The sequence below is a fragment of the Helicoverpa armigera genome, chromosome 2, assembly GCF_030705265.1.
Source record: "Helicoverpa armigera isolate CAAS_96S chromosome 2, ASM3070526v1, whole genome shotgun sequence".
In the NCBI taxonomy this organism is placed as follows: Eukaryota; Metazoa; Arthropoda; class Insecta; order Lepidoptera; family Noctuidae; genus Helicoverpa; species Helicoverpa armigera.
In genome coordinates this window covers 7,833,151-7,850,123 of record NC_087121.1, presented here as the reverse complement: position 1 = coordinate 7,850,123, position 16,973 = coordinate 7,833,151, and the positions used below count along the sequence as shown (strand labels likewise).

Here is a 16,973-nt window from a genome sequence, read left to right as displayed (position 1 = left end):
TCGCAAATAATGCAGCAAAATTATGTTTTTTACAGGGCAAAGAAATGAACATTCACCCTCTTTGGTATAACATTGCCTCCGGTATTTCGGCTTTTTTGTTTTTGTTTGCCTGTTGGCACTCCGGGCAATTTAGTTATCCAGGGCGCTGCTAAAATACCTACAATGAATATGGTAAGACATTTTTTATTTATTTTTTTAATTTTGGTCATTTACGGCCAGTTTCTTCATCAAACATAAAAGTCAAAGTAATGTCTAAAGTAAAAGTCACGGTCAAATTCGTTTTTTCAAGGCTAAAGTGACAGCAAAACTAATAGAAAAAGCGAATTTGACCGCTACTTTTACTTTAGACATTACTTTGATTTTTACTTTGGATTTTTCTTTTGATGAAAAAATTGGCTATCAGGCGGAAGGAATGAGTATTTGAGAGAATATGGCTGTCATGTTGTTATAGGCATTTACCTAGGTATAGCGGAGGAATGAGTCATGTTGTGAGGAAAGTTTTGGCGTGGTATTGGGCATGAGCGTTGAAGGATATATTGGAAGAAACGACCAAAAAACAACAAATGAATTGTTTGAAAGTCAATATGGTTAGAAATAATGGTATTTTGCAAGATGACTAAATGTATGGAAGGAGAAAAACATATTGTGCCGACTCCAAACTAACACTTTCACTGTTCCAAGTCCCAAGACAAATGTCAATATAATTATGGCAAGTCCAAGTCAAGTTATAATTGGGGTAAGGGCAGGAGGATAATGCATCTGAACAAAACTCTATAACGAGGTATCGCATGTTTTTCACAGGTAAAAGCTGGTGTTGGTCCAACTGTTACGACCATATTGTTGACGTGGATAAGCATGTGCTTCTGGGCGCCTGTTGTATGGCCCGATTTGAATAAATACACGTCCGATTTGAGTTGGATGGATAAATAAAAGTATAATGCCAACTTGGAGAAATCTCCAAGTTGAAAAACAAATGTTTTAATCATTGTCTCAATGTAGTAGCTGACTTGTACCTGACCTGACCTGTGTACCTGTGTGTGTGTGTGTACCTGAGTCACATACTTCCTAGTGTTATGGGTGGATCGGTTATGTGCCACGTAGTCTAAATATATAGATTAAGGGGCCACCTTTGTTTATACAAATTTTGAACTATTATACTACAAATTCCAAGATTTATCCTACTATAGGTTCTTTTCAACGTATTACCTACTAAATACAAAAAATTCATTACGATACAGAAAGTGGTTCATCCATCCTTACGGACGGACACAATCTATCTTCCCAACACTGAAATAATTATTCAAATCAGTTCAGTCGTTTCGGAGCTCTTAGGGTACAAAGAAACAAACAAAAAAATATTCCTTAACATTGAACTTAACAGTGCTTTATTTCTCACTTTACATAACAAAAATATATATGGTATGTTCCATTGTGAAACCGTGGAAACTTGTAGTAAATAACACGTAACATCTAAGCTCGAATTGGATCAGAACTTTTAAAGACCTGCTGGTGCTGGTTCGGTCACCGTCGTCGTCTCACCTGGGCCGCCCGGCACCGGGATGGCCATGACACCGGCGTCATCAGAGTCGAATACAAACGGTGCCCATATCATAAGGGCAACAAACAAAGTTACGAGGCATATCCACACCGGTATGAAAGAATATTTAACCTGTAAAAAGACATGCTATGAGTTCCATATACCACTACATAGTATATATGTATAGAAGTTGCTTCCCGCTATTTGTCTGTCTGTTTATAATTTATGTTGAACCCCAAGTGTACAAGGCTCCGGTGGGAGCTGCCAAGTCAGCCCGGTGGCACTTTGTAATACTGTAGTAGATAATACTTTCAACTATACAGGAATGGTTATACTTCAAAACTGCGCAACGAATTTAGAATTTTTCTTATCATTTAAACAACGTTGATACGGTATGTAGTAATAAAACAATTTGCATAAGGTATTCACCATTTTCAGTATTGGTACTTTCCCAGTGTAATGACAGAAGTAAGCAGGAGTATATAGGAAAGGACAGCTGAATCCGAAAGACGATGCTATGCCGACGCCTAATGCTGCAACGTAAACTTTGCCTGGCCAAGGTTGAGCAGCATCCACTGACTGTAAAAAAAAATTACATCCGGTAAAATAAGACAAAGGGATAAAATAAAACTCGTATGGCTCTAGAATTCGATGTCTGAAAGTCCGTTGACTGTGTTCATTTTACCACAGATTTCTATAGCCATGTCGAAAGTTTTATTTTATCCCTCAGTGTTTTGTGTCACTTACGGCCAGTTTCTTCATCAAAAGTTAAAGTTAAAGTAATGTCTAAAGTTAAAGTAACGGTCAAATTCGTTTTTTCAAGGCTAAAGTGACAGCAAAATTCATAGAAAAATTGAATTTAACCGTTACTTTTACTTTAGACATTACTTTGACTTTAACTTTTGATGAAGAAACTGGCTGTTAGTCAGTCAGAGAAATAGAATGTAGGGTGCTAGCGTTTAAACTTTATTTTTGATACTTGTTTTTATGTAACCCCTTGTAGCGCTTGGTTAGATATTAGTTGCTGTGCCCCTTGCGCCCGGCTATAAATCGATAAAATAATACCTACAAAAAAATAAGGGGGGGGGGGGCAATCATTGTATCGATAAAAATTGTCAGAAAGTGTTTAAAATCAGTCATCTCGAGTCACTTAAGAATCTTCAGAATTTTAAAATACTAACTGCACATAATACAAACGGAAGAAATACTGTACAAGCTGGGACCGCAGACATTATATTTGCCAGGAATGTTATAAGGAAGAGAGTGAGAAAAAGGCCCACATTCCAAGATTTTCCTGTTATAATTTTTCCAAGATTTTCGCCAATAATTCGATGCAGGCCAGTCTTCTCGGCGGCAATAGTTATCGACAATGCACTACCTGAAAGATTTTAAAAGAACCGTCAAGCTCGCAGTTTTTTATGTACACGTATCCAACAAGAGACACTTACGAACGATTGGCTATGTAGTTTGTCTGATGGTAATTTATAAACGATTTATTTTTTTATCTTTCAAAATCTGGATAGATAAATTTGAAATCATATTAGAAATTATCACGTAGCTTAATATTGCTTTCATTTAAGCAGGATAATGCTGTTGATAGCCGACAACTTCAGTTCAGACAGTATTATTTAATACATTTTCCCGCTTTTTGAACAAGAGGCTGTATAACAATTTGAACACAACTTTCATGATAACTGGATGCAGCCCAGTACACGTGTTTATATGGAGCCAATCTAACTTTCTTATCCCTGTTACCCGGGCACGAGTATCGTACCACTATATTTCAGAAGAATGCAATACCTATAGATATCATCTGCATGTGTGCAAGCAACGTCACGCACCATTAGTTAGTCTTTAATGTGTATAAGGGTATTTTGATTATTTGGACTAAAAATGAGTGCTATAAAACCTAGACTAGTTTAAGGTACGTTTTGAAAGCTAGCTACAACTGCCGACCGCACGCGTACCGCCACTGATACTACCTACTGATTTTAGATCGAAGCGCATTCGGTAGTAAGTATTCTAAACGCACCTTTATTGTTTGAGCGTTGCCATGGTTACACAGGAACTGGTTGTTGCATAGATGTAATATACTAAACAAGATTGCGCACTCTCAAAATATATATTTACGAAAATGAACTCTATTCCAACGCAACAAGGTACTAAACTGGTTGCATAATACACAGAGGCAAATCCGAGCCGAGAGGGATAGTCAGAACGGAGGCAGTTTGTCTCTTTCTAACACCTTGCCAGCATAAAAAAATGTTATGTTCAACAGTTTTGTCTTCCCAAAAAAACAATTGAATTACTTATATTTTTATCTTATTTTAATAATTGTAAGTCAACAAAGGACCATGAGTCAAATTGGGCTCATTGTCCAACAGAGTTATAGCATATGCCGTTATGAAGGTTTTTGTTTGTACTAAAATTGTTACTATGGGCACTACCTTCAATTCCATGGCAAAAAAAAGATATGCACCTAAACAGGTTTCGTAGAAAAAGAATTGTTAGGAGTCGTAGTGCGCTTGGTTGTTCATGACATAAAACGTAATTCGCAGGATTTGATTATGCTAGGATTATGGGACCACCTTCATCACCAGGTCAGGATCTGATGATGGAAACCCTGAGAAATCGAGGGCAACTTTCGAAAATTGTAGGCGTGCATAGGTTAAAAACTTGACAATGAGGTGTACGTTTGATAACACTATGCAACAGTGAAGGTTTGGAGCTGACCTGATGATGTAGACCGCAGAAGGTCGAGGGAACTCGACAACTGAATATGTAAACTACCTCGTGTTTGGGCTTATATTATTCGTATTGATGAGAACTTTCCACAAATGCGGATAGTGACAACTATGCTTGTCACTGAAAAGCCAAAAATAAAAAACTTTTTACAAAAAAAGGCTTGTTTGGCAACGAAGAAAATACAAAAGCCATTAAGAGGAAGAATACAGACAAGAGATGTTTGTGCACGTACATATTACGTATACATTCTGGTTAACAGAAACGAAAATGGTCGAGATGCCATCGCTCAGTATTAAGGTCATAGCACATTATAGCGGAACCGCAACAGCACGGCTACAGCACGGCGTCGCCTCGAATTAAGACTACGGCTAGCTGCCAGCGCGCTAACTACGCGTTGTCCGCAAGGTGCAAGCTCGCCGACCGCTCGCCGACCGCGCGCTGTCCGCGCGCCGACCGCGCGCCGGCCGCGCGCTGTCCGCGCGCCGACCGCGCGCCGGCCGCGTCCGGCCGCGAGGTGTAAGCTTGCTGTCACCGCAAACTCAATATTATTTTAAGATACTTATGATTGAACACGACGTAATGACGTTGTTTCGCTGCCGACTCGGAGTCGGCGCGTAATGAGCGTGCCGTCGGCGCGCTGTACGCATGAGGTCCGCTCGCTTGCAGCACTCGGGCTGCGAGCCGAGTAGTGTGGTAGCGGCAAGCGCGCTGACTGCTCGCCGTTGGCTTTTTCATATTGACATTACGAAATATATTATAATATACACGATTTAATGCTCTAAATTGAATGAAAACTTATGCTGGTGTGGAGCCGTGCTGTTGCGGTGCCGCTATACTGTGCCATGACCCTTACTGCTCGTGTCTAACAGGTAGATGCACAGTAGGAAGTTGTGCTCATATCATTTCAATAATATGGTATCTAGGGTTAGGCAGGCACACAATTTAATCCACCGGCAGGATATTTAGACGACATTATTATTGATATTGACTGAAATGTTAACAAAAATAATTTTAACTGTTAGCAGTTATTTTATTTTTTATTTTTTTATTCATTAAACCTGGAATTAAAACTAGTTAAAGGTGTTCAATAACAAAACCTACAATGCCATAATAGCACTACTTTTTGCAGAATATTAGTTTATTTATGGTCGGAGAAAAATATTTATAGCAAAATAACCCCATGGATTCTTCGCAAAAATGAGTTTAAATCTTTATATTTAGTGCTTTACAAGTATATTCAAAGTGGTCTCATCTCTGTTGGTGGGTGAGCCCAGGCTTCATACATTTTTGCCCATGGTCCTTTATAACAATCGCTTTAATTTATTCGTATTCATTCTTAAAACATAAGCAAGATAAATTTTTATTTTCTAGCGGTAACCCTGAACATTCTAGGCGCGAAATCAGCATTTAAAATTTTGTTTATATTTTTTGTATTAAATCAATTTAAACTATTAAAATGGTGAAAAAGTGTTGCTTTTATACTTGTAAAAGTGAATCCTATGGTGGTTGCAATATATCGTTCCACAGGTAAGCTAATAATAACATTTTCGTAAATCAAACAACTATTGCCTGGGCATATAATATTTATATATTATGTATATGCCCATGAATTCTTGTAATGATTCAAAATATGGGTGATGGATTTTAAAACTGTTGTACTATTGTTATAGCTTCCCAAAAAAAATGTAGAAAGACGATAAAAATGGCTCAGCAGTCTATATGTAAAGCAAAAATTCTAAAAAAGCAGTCTGCACTTCGAATATTCCTGTTTTTATTACTGCTAATTCCCGCTAATTATTAAAAGCCTAATTAGTATTTTAAGGTCAAAAACTGCGTAAGTTAGAACTTTAATACCAATCTGTGTTTAATAATCTTAGCAAACTCGGATTGGTCTCACATAGCTTGATCTCATAGTCACCCTATTAGAACGGGACAGATTAGAAAGGGCGGCCTCCGTACTAACTGTTTCACTCGGCTCGTTTTTTGGTTAAAAGTGCGCAGTCCTGTTTACTATATTATGTCTATGGGTTGTTGTGACATTTAGTAATTATTTTCAGATTCTTCAAGAACAAATTTTTCAGTATTCCGGTTAGAAGATTTAAATATAATACATTTTACTATTGTACCTAATCTACGTAACAATGTTATAAGGACCCAATCAATGTGTGGTTCGATGGAAAACGATACAATTTAACCTTGTTTCTCAAACAAAAAAATGTTCAGCTTTAACGATAGAGAAAAAAAAATAACTTACCAAATACAAAGTAATATGCATAGTTTACGTTTCTATCAACAAATCTCCACCACAATACGGCTGACTCAGGTTTTAAAGGCGGTAATTCACTTTTTCCTGGAATAAAAAGTACCCAATTTTAATCTAAAGCTTTTCGAATTATCGCAGGTTTGTCTTCTGTATAAAAAGTCTTACTTACTCTCAATATTAAGGAACTTCAGAAAACTATAGCTTTTAGGCAGAGTGTGGAGAAATATAACAAATATAGCTGCAACTGTAGCATCTTTAACTCTGAGAAAGAAAAAATAAATATAAGCCAAACTGGCAAATCAATTAGTAATAAAATTTTAAATATAAATAATGTTTTAAGAGCTGTAAAAGGTACTTTACCTTGGCAATTGTGGAGCACCCTCGGTAGCCGAGAAGTCTGCCCATCCCTCGATCCATTTACACCAGCGGAAGAAAAACATACATAGAGTAACTATGAGAAAAATTACGCTGAGCTGCAACAATTGATTAAAGTGTCAGAAAGAAGTCTATAGATAGACTCTATAGGGTTCTAAAAAGTGATGAAATCCATCACACTTCCGAGCGCGTTTTCACAACTATGTTTGGGTTGGCTTCCAGTCTAACCGGATAGAGCTGAGTCCAAATGTTTTACAAGGAGCGACTGCTCTATTAACCCAGGTGATGAAATGTACAAGGTAATTAACGGAGAAGAAAGGAAAGATGAACGCAAGTACCAAAAACCAAATAGGTCAGGAGCCTTGTGGTGGGTCAATTAACAAGATGCAGCAGTTACCCGAGAAATCCGATACTCTTTGGTAAGACTAGTTGTCAGCCTCCGTGATTTGACTAGCCGTAACAAATGCTAATGATAATGTTTAAATGACATCCGGGACCAACAAATTTTTAGTATTATAGTTTATTGACGTAATGACCGATTCGGCTTTGACTTTGGCATGAGCTTATATTCGAAACATTCACCTTAATTATTATATATTTCGGGTTAATGTTTTGTGAATTGTAGGCACGTTATTAAGGCAGGCCCGTGGCCAAGTAACGGCCCGTTCACACATGGGAGTCCGTTTTACTGGTACGTTTTTAATTATGCGCTGTTCACACATAGGCACCGTATAACGTTCAACGAATCCGTCATTACTGGATGCGATGTGTGAACAGAAAACTCGCGGTATACCGCCGCTATTCTACAAGGATGGACGCTGTCGTGTTGTATTGGTACTATCGTTGGAGAAAGAACATTCGACGTTATTGGCAGCATCCACTTATGGCCCAAAGATCTAGAGAGGGTGCTTACAGTTTACTTATGAGTCAGTTACGTGATCAGTGATTATAATAATTATTACACACAATGCACGTTCCCTAGGAATCTGCAATAAAAAATGTGAGCCAAACAAAACCTGTCGTGTCGCATCACTCCCCCTCCTACACCCCGCACACACCGCCCGCCACGCACACAGTATCTATCCGTTAAAATTCTACGTATCCGTACATTTTTACTGTTCCGTCGTCCAGTATTCGATGACAAAACGGAATGTAATTTTTTTACGGAACGATATTTTTTGGTAGGTATACAGAATACTGTGCCATGTGTGAAGTCACTCATACAACTACATACGCCATGGACGAAAAAAAAACGTACACGATAAAACGGAACAGTAAAACGGAGACATGTGTGAACCGGCCGTAACAGTCGCGTGGATAGATCAATCCTAAGTTAAGCAGTCCCTCTATGTAAAATACAGGTAATCAATTGCATCAGGTTCGACGAAGACACCAATACAGTTGAAAGAAGGCTTGGCAGTTGATGACAGTAACAAACCTTTTCATGTAGACTATGTTTAGACGGCAACTCTTCTTGAAACCTCAGAAAGCCAGCCCGCAACTCTTCCATTTTGCCAGATGGCATAGGTACTTTCAGGGCCCTAAATAAAATAAATAGGAAATAAGATGTGGGGAACTCAAAGATATCGGCCTACTGCGCAGGGCATATTATAATGCAGGAGCATTTACGAGTATACAGGTGATCAGACATTTACGTGCTTCTCCGATGCACGGGTGTATCTGTCACCAACTTTCAGGCTGTTTTGTAAAAGTTTCAAAAACTCACAAACCGAAATCGGTTTGCCCCGGGAATCGAACCCGAGACCTCGTGCACTGAAGTTACGGGTGCGACTACTGAACCAACAAGGCAGTTCATAAAAAGCCAAAACTGTAAAACACGATACTAATGTTACCATTAAGACGAAGAAAAGAGTCAGAAGCAACTTTGTAATGCACACATACGACTCACTTTCTAATATTGCGGTGAAGTCCTTACTTTGTTTAACTAGTCCGTTGTAAATAATTATGTTTCAACGCTCAACCTGTTCTACACAAATATTTAATCATAAAACTTACGAATTTGATAGTAGCATGTGGTAAATAAGGCAAAAGATGAACATTAAAAATGCGACAGGGAAAGCAAAAGCCGAATATTGAAGATAATTGAATATATCCGGGTATTCCTGGCCTTTGGGTGCAAATCTGCGAATGAAAGACAATATAAAATATGGATAAAATTGTATGATCTTATACCTAAATATGCTTAAGAACTCTTAATAAAATCAAACATTAAATCTATATACAAGTATACATACTCCACAAAAATTGCCCGAAAGAGCATAGTTACAGACGCAGAGTGCATAATTGCAGTGCTACCTGAAAATATAATTTTATTAATGGGGACCAATATACAAAGTATTACATAAGTATTAAACAAAAAAAAAATGATCATAGCCAAAATCATCGCCAACCCGCCAATTATAAAATAACATACCAATCCCTGCTGAAACTTGGATTGCATTATTAACAATATATCGCATGGTAACAAAATTTGGTATCTCGTCTGATTTTAATGTTGACGCCTGAAACATAATTATGCATGTCGTTAACGAAAGACTCCATGAAAAAACTACTAGTGGTAAAAACATATCGGCCAACTAAGGAAATGATTAGGCACATGATAATAGAGTCCTTTGGCATATAGGGACTTATTTAAATATGATGTACATATTACACTTACATCTAATTTGGTTAGCACGGACGTAGATATCTGTGTAAGGGTGGAACAAATTATGAGCCGATTGCTTAACATCGACAGAAAGAACGCCGCTGAACTGAACTTGAATATTATCCTGAGAACAAAGTACGCAAAGCGGTGAGATTTCACATAGGTCTGATACCAGTCTTACAAAGGCGTATTTGGTTGAGGAGGCGTAAAGCGTAAGTCCGCCTTTGTACATTGTTTTTTATATTTGTAAAATGTGTGCAAAAAGTATAATGAATAAATAAAAAATAACACATGTGGTCATAATAACTAACGGGATCTTACTGAACCATGACCTTAAAGCCATTAGTCGCTTGTACCTATATTATAGCCATATCGTCCTGTTATCGCTAGGTAAAAGTTGACGAGTAACCATATGCTCAAACAGGTCAGAACGTCCTTTTAGCATAGGTTTATAGCGATAAAAAGGTGATGTTTCGACAATGTTTCTGTTAAGGATAAAAGTTTACCTTTTGGCAGAATATTGGCATGCATCCCCAGAACATATAAACCATATTGCTATACGTCTATCCACGCCGGAATTATTCAGCAATAAGATAAGCATTGAAGATAGTAGAAAAAGAATTATATTTTCCTGAAAAAAGTGGGACATTGTTAAATCAATCAAAGCTAGTGGTGTTGATCTGAAAAGATAGGTTGATAAATTGTAGCGTTCTTATTGCAGTATGGGGTTGTTTAAACTCTGCTTAGTCATAACCACGTTAGTAAGTACCATTACTATCGGGTGTGGCCACTATAACATTAAGCTTCAAATGGTCATAACGCATCCTTTAAATTACGGCACTATTCTTCTAAAGAAAATTTACTTACATTCATGTAACAGTTGCATGCTTGAATGCTTGATATGACACCAGCCATTGGCAATAGGAATACTGTAATCAGACCAGTTGCAGGAACCGCAACGGGTTGCACAAGGAAGAACCAAAACATTAACAGCCACGTCAGCTGCACGGTTAAGGCATGCTGTAATAATTTCAATAGCTAGAAAAATGCTTCTGTGGCACTATCGATGCTACAATTACTTCTATGACAAAATCATTTCCTGGGTAACTAAATCTGCAACTCATCTGAAAAATATATCGTATTGGTATAAGATATACTCACATTATCTCGCTCGCTTTGCCACGACAGAAGACATAGTGGTACTAATGAACCAATAATGCCCCTGAAGTTATTCTTAAATATATTTTTGATTCTGAACCCGAAACCTGGGACTGGTGTTTTTGGGGGCTCCTTAGACCGACTACTGAACAATTTATTATGTTAAAATTAGAAACACTTGGTTTAGAAAATATAACTATTCGAATAAAAAAAAATACTTACAATGGGTTCGGGATTAAGCTAAAAAAATAGAAAAACAAATTAGTAAGTCGTTAAAACAACTGAAATAATCATTAAAATAAGTGATTTAAAATTAAACTTACCTCCCAAGTGTACTAGGAGGAGGAGGAGGCCTGTAATTAACAAAAAAACTTTAGTAGGTATTAAATACATGTAATAAGACATAGGTATACTTTTCGAAATTGAAACTTCGTGCAACATTTTATTCATGACTCTTTTATAAATCGTAGAACCCAGCAGGCGGTCTGTATTATATACTTTAAAAAAACTGTGCAAGTTATCTTAATTGACCGTTCAACAGATACGTAGTCTACAATATCCTTACGATTTCCGCTACTGATTACTAGAATTTTACGAAAACTGTTGGCGTTTAGTCAAAGTTCGGTAATCCAAAGTATTTAGTCTAATTATTCTTTGCTATGCGCTTAGAGACCGCTTTTCTCGGACCTCGAAGAACAATATAGTGGTATCGCTATTAATTTGTATTTACGCACGTGACTATGCGCCATTTCGCTGCTCATCACCCTTACCAGAAGAAAAAATGTCCTTCGCACCACGATCACGCCACACAAAACACGACGCCAAGTATCTCCGTAAACGTAGTATGTACCCTTAGAGTTCTTATTCACGATGAAATTTGTAAATCCATGCAGATATGTCAACAAGACGATTGTCCAACCAAGTTAACACCAGTCCATATTCCAAAAATACCTTCCAAAATTAATAATAAATAAACTAAAAACTTACGGTGGCTTCTTCGCTTTCCCCAGCCCCATTTTTTTTCAGAATCACTATCTTCGTTAGATTTATAATAAATTATTTTCAACTCAACCGACAGCTAAAATCGAATGTTTCGTAAAACAAAACACGGTTAGGTTGTTTTCTTTTCATAAAAAAAAACTATATTGTCAACGAAAAAAAGATCATAATATCCATGCACTGACCTCTATATTTACCACTGGACAGGCTGTTGTCAACGTGCTTTTGTGCCCGTTTGATAATCGCCATTTTGGCGCTGTTAGACGTAGCGAGTGTTCGTGGTACTAAAATTATTTTACAGTGAACCAATGAACAAACACGTCTCTCACAGCCATTTGAAATTATACGTCAAAATTAGTTCTGTGGACACTCGCTTAGACGATATTGGCGCTTCAAATGGGCACAAAAAATTTGATTTGATTTTGAATTTTTTTAGGACCCATTTTTTTTAAATTTTGCAGCATTTATTTCCGTCCAAAAATATTAAAATCGATATCAGTAAGCCTATAAGTAACCCGGGTTTGGAAGGGGAACATGGGGCCGAAGCCAACACGCTGAAGCCCTTTTGAGACAACTTTAATGGAATATTATTATTTCAATTTAATTTTCTTAGGAGAGTATAAAACTTTACGTACGGGCCAAGCATGCAAGGAGAGGATTAAATACAAAAACAGATGATAACGTGGAAGATGTAAGAACTTTTCGTGTGATACGGCATGTGATACAGATTATATTTAAATAATAATCCATCTTTGATGCAATTTCAGGTAATATTGATACAAATATATTTTTAGTGTATAATACATAGTAAATCTAATGAATATAAATAAGTAAAAAATAATTAGACAAATGGCAGTGTTTATTTAAGGAATTATAACAATTTAAAATTTCATAACACAAGTCACGTATGCACCTATGTACGTTCATAAATTCGAAAGACACTTCATAACTGTATCCGGCTAAGTACGAACATTAACTATTTGGTACGTAGCACGTGAATAAAATCGTCACTTATCACTTCTCGATATGCTTTATATTCGGGGTGGGATGCCCAAGTTCGTGGATCAGACGGGCGTAGTTCTGCGGTAGGGGTCGGTACCTACGGCACGGTCGTGGCGCGGTGGCTGCTGATCCTCACCGCCCCTCGCACCAGCACCAAAAGTCACCATCTCCTCTTCCCGAGAAGGTGGTGGTTCTACTGCTGAAGTGTCAAGAAATCGGCCACTAGCTACTGACGCCTGTGACTGAAATATCGATGCACTTCTTAAACCGCTCAAGGTATTTGCGCTTTGTGGCACTTCCTTGAATTCTTCAAAATAATTGTCACAGGCTGTCGGTCGAGGCGCAGCCGGGAATCCGTACAGCGTTGACGATGACAAATCTTTTAGTGAAGCTGAACTTAAATTTATTCTCCTATTTTTATTGTGTATTGAACAGTGAGGCATATCATCGCCGTCGAATACGAAGCGTCTCCGCTCTCGCGGCGTGGCAGCTGATGAGCCTGTGGGGGGATATGTGTCCCTTTTCATCATCCGCCTCTCTAGGAGCGTGGAGTCTCGCTCTCTGAACTCTGTGAAGGCATACTCTCGATCCCATGCTCGACAATCCGCCTTGGCTTTCTCTGTCAGTTCTGTTATCCAATCTTTTTGGTACCACTGAAGAAATAAGAATATAGCTGAAGTGCCCGCTAACTCAGCGGCGACGAAGCCACTGATGTACAGCCCGAATGAATATCCGTAACTGTATGACATTCGGGGTGTATCAAAGTAAGCCATGTAACGCAACTTGTGGTTCACTTGTGATTTGAATACCGATATGTACATGACGATTCCAGTCAGCATGATTAGACCTGAAATGAAATAATTTGAGTTCATTAATTACGTTAATTTGATTTTTATGCGGTTCTTAGTAGAGTATTTGACAGACTTAGTGGAAGGTTTTAAGTTGGTATTGAAGGTGATTTTATTTCTTTGTAGATAGTTTTTTTTTAACTTACCAGATATAATAAAAAGAACGCCTGCAATGAATGTACATAGTCTTCGGCCCTTCACGCAGTGGCCTAGCACGCAGCATAGCGCCCCGACAGCTTGTGTGAACACAGCCAGAAGAAGCGGTGCTGCTGATCTGGTCACCACATCTGAAACGTAATAATGATTTATTAATCTTCTTTTTTCAATTTATTAGCACAAAATAATATTATTTACAGTATTAAGGGCTCCCACACAAAACTGCGATGTGATATCCGCTTGCCGAGTCACAAATCACAAGACTTTCCAAGGAGCGCCTGGGAAGCACGTCCGTTGTCGACCGGGTTTCAATGCTGTGGTTCAATGCGAACTGAACTGTGCTTTACTAGCGCTGGGTATTGCGTCAGAGTGCTTGGAACAAACACTCTTAGCTACTGGCGCCATCTACTTAACACGACTGAAACTAAGTCGGACATGATGGTTTCACTGGGCTAGTAGCGCCATCTATTGCATCTAAGCTTAACGTCACATTTATTAATTAAAAAAACTAGGTAAATAGGTATAAATAATCATAATATAACAATATCTTCAAAATTACATAACTTATTGTAACTTACATGGTATTGCATTCGTAGAGTCGCTTGGGTCAGGTTGCCACTGGGACAGAGGAAAATACGGTATGTCCAAACACCTGAACACTGTGCTGCCAGCTGAAACAGTTTCAATTCAATAAAAGTACTAATGTCAATCCTTCACCAACATGTATACTACTCACAGGTAAACAAAAGAAAGTATTTTTTAAACCAATTCATTAAATCAGTCATGAACTATGGCATAAAATTTACAGGAATATTTTTTGACCAGTGCGCTAACAAGTTTTATAGATACGTACTTTTACTTTGATGTTAAAGTACAAAAAAAGTGATTGATAACGAAAGATGTTTATATGATGTTCATACGTCGGTGCGTCATTGAAGCGACCGATCACCACAGTTACGTCATACATAATTGACTTACAGCTATATAAAGTCTTTAAGGTACGTTTTGAAAGCGAGCTGACGACTACCGCACGTGCTGCATTATGCATTGCTCGAAAGATTTTAACGCGAATAAAAAAAAATATATTTTTAAAACTTTTTAAAAAACTAATAATGCAGACCATGTTCTCGTACTGATAACTGGGAAAACATGGAATTTATCTTTGCAAATTTATATACCTACGCTTGCCTATCTCGCCGTATAAAACAGACCTGATGGTAATATCTTTTTCAATTTGTGTTAAAAATATCAACTGACTGACCCTATAAAGGCTTGATAAAAATCACCTCATCAATCCTATATTGGTGGTACATATAAATAATCATAACAAACAAAACAGGTTACTTAATGAAGGAAATAGAGTAGTCACAAGGGGTGTCCCGCAGTTACGGACATCAACGGACTTTGTAATGGAACGAAAGTGGGCCGGCTCGGACGGCGGGACAATGCATTTCCCGCGTGCCGCGACGGAAACGAAACGCATTGTAGGTCTGCGACACACACGGAAGTTTCATACCCTATTGTACTAAAAGTACCGCGCTCTATATTCCAAGCCGATACGTTTTAATGTGTTTTACTGCGATTTTATTATGAAGGCAAGTGAAAATGTTATTATGTAATTTTATTGAGCAAAAACGTAAAAGTTATTCGAACAGTTTTCAGTAACATTCGAAGGTAATGTTTAAGTTTCAGCAAATTTGTAAAAAGCACATATTTTTCCAAAAATATGTAAATTAAAATGGTAGTGTTGGCGGGAAGACTCAGACCACTCTTCGCTAACTGGCCACGGCGAGCTTTAAATAGAGAAAAAATTAAGACTTTGGGGAAGACTTTGCCCAGCAGTGGGATAATGTAGGTTAATAAAAAAAAACGAGAGATTCAAATTAAGCTTGTAGTTAAACTAGTTCTCATCTCTATTTAAAAACTGGACCGATTCATGAAATTAATGCTCTCTCAAGCTGGATACTGACTGAGGACATAAGTAGGTACCGATTTTATAAAACGGCGTCACATACTTAGTTAATGCTAATGGTAAATTATACCCCGTGACTTTGGTCAGTAGGTACCCCGCTTTACTTCAGCGTTATGAATAAAAACAATATTTTTTAAATACTCACGATCTGTGTGGCATATTCTCCATAATCCTGACACAGTTTGCTTGGCAACTAGGTCGTGTCTCCCAGTGCCGTTGTATGAAGGATTCAGCATGTTCTCTTGTGTGTGAAGCCAGTTGTTGGTCGATACGGCTACTAGAACTGCTACCACCGCAGTTCCCGCTGAGAGTGGCGTTAGCAACCAAAGGCAGGCCACTGACGAATCGATTTGGGCCACTAAAGTCGGTGACGGAGGGGACGGCCTGAAATGTATTTAAAAATAATATTAATAAGATATTTTTTTTAATAAAATAGGATAAGAAAACCAGATTTGTCACTATGCCAGATTTCAGGTTTCCTAGGATACGAAGCCAATGACAGATATTTGAAAATGCAAAGATACGGAGAAAATTGAATAGTTACTATGCAGATATCTATTAACAATTCTCCCAAACTTTTGACTGGATTATCAAAGTTCGGAGGAGTAGCTCTTCTGGCCTCGGGTTATTCGAAGAAAATGAACATTGCAAGTGATATAAGTCAATTATTGAAAAACTAATTTAATTTGTAGTACATCTATTCTTTATGAATATTATTGCAAAGTTCAAGTTACAGTGCCGAGACAAAGATTTTCATTATCACTTCTGATCTAGATATACAATTATACATATGTATATAGCAGAGCAAGATGCAAATTGGTATTTTGTTTTTGATTTTCATCCAACAGCTGCAAATATATTTAGGTACCCCAACATAGTTGAGAAAAGGCTCGGAAGAAGAGAAAAAGATAACTGTCGTTGGTATAATGTTTGAAATGTTGCTTATTTTACCTGGGCGGGCGGCGGCTGGCGATGGCGCCACTGAGCGTGGGCGCAGGCGTTGCGCGCGCGCCGCGAGGCAGCGAAGCATGCACGCACTGCGCACCGCCTGCCCACATTCCTCCCTTCCGCTTCACTGGAAATTATAATAATTCTGTGTTACATTCTCACTAAATGCTTGAATATGTCCTGCGCAGCTGACTGATCTCTTTACATGAGAACAGCCGTAGTGGTGGAAATCGGCCTTGGACGCTATTACATTCTCACTGTTGTCTTCCAAAATACGGAGGAACTCATGACCAAGATGGTTA

The 16,973-nt window shown here is 38.0% G+C and overlaps 2 protein-coding genes across 8 annotated transcripts in view; both read right to left on the bottom strand.

Annotated features, from left to right (window-relative positions):
* Positions 1-1,365: 1,365 nt before the first annotated feature.
* LOC110377447 (Na(+)/citrate cotransporter) lies at positions 1,366-12,456 on the bottom strand. 6 transcript variants are annotated; one of them, XM_021336356.3, is made up of 17 exons: positions 11,734-12,456; positions 11,070-11,099; positions 10,969-10,986; positions 10,750-10,891; positions 10,456-10,608; positions 10,095-10,219; positions 9,601-9,712; positions 9,355-9,442; positions 9,176-9,236; positions 8,937-9,062; positions 8,359-8,461; positions 6,906-7,018; positions 6,715-6,806; positions 6,537-6,632; positions 2,719-2,915; positions 1,967-2,116; positions 1,366-1,669 (listed from the first exon to the last, which is right to left on the bottom strand). In XM_021336356.3, the coding sequence occupies exons 1-17, from the start codon at positions 11,760-11,762 to the stop codon at positions 1,496-1,498; spliced, it is 1,809 nt and encodes a 602-aa protein (XP_021192031.3). In that variant the 5' UTR covers positions 11,763-12,456; the 3' UTR covers positions 1,366-1,495. The 6 variants fall into 6 exon arrangements, with proteins under 6 accessions (XP_021192031.3, XP_063895105.1, XP_063895104.1 ...); XM_064039035.1 differs by having other exon boundaries at positions 2,818-2,915; XM_064039034.1 differs by having other exon boundaries at positions 10,750-10,888.
* A 130-nt stretch (positions 12,457-12,586) lies between these two features.
* The window catches only part of LOC110377677 (voltage-dependent calcium channel gamma-4 subunit), a 79,059-nt gene continuing 74,672 nt past the window's right edge, over positions 12,587-16,973 (bottom strand). For both annotated transcript variants that reach the window (XM_021336646.3, XM_021336654.3), the window contains exons 2-6: positions 16,675-16,798; positions 15,869-16,107; positions 14,330-14,422; positions 13,742-13,882; positions 12,587-13,594 (exon numbers count right to left, since the gene is read on the bottom strand). In XM_021336646.3, the coding sequence (XP_021192321.3) occupies positions 12,810-13,594; positions 13,742-13,882; positions 14,330-14,422; positions 15,869-16,107; positions 16,675-16,798 (1,382 nt within the window). In that variant the 3' untranslated portion in view covers positions 12,587-12,809. The remainder of the gene's footprint in view (positions 13,595-13,741; positions 13,883-14,329; positions 14,423-15,868; positions 16,108-16,674; positions 16,799-16,973) is intronic.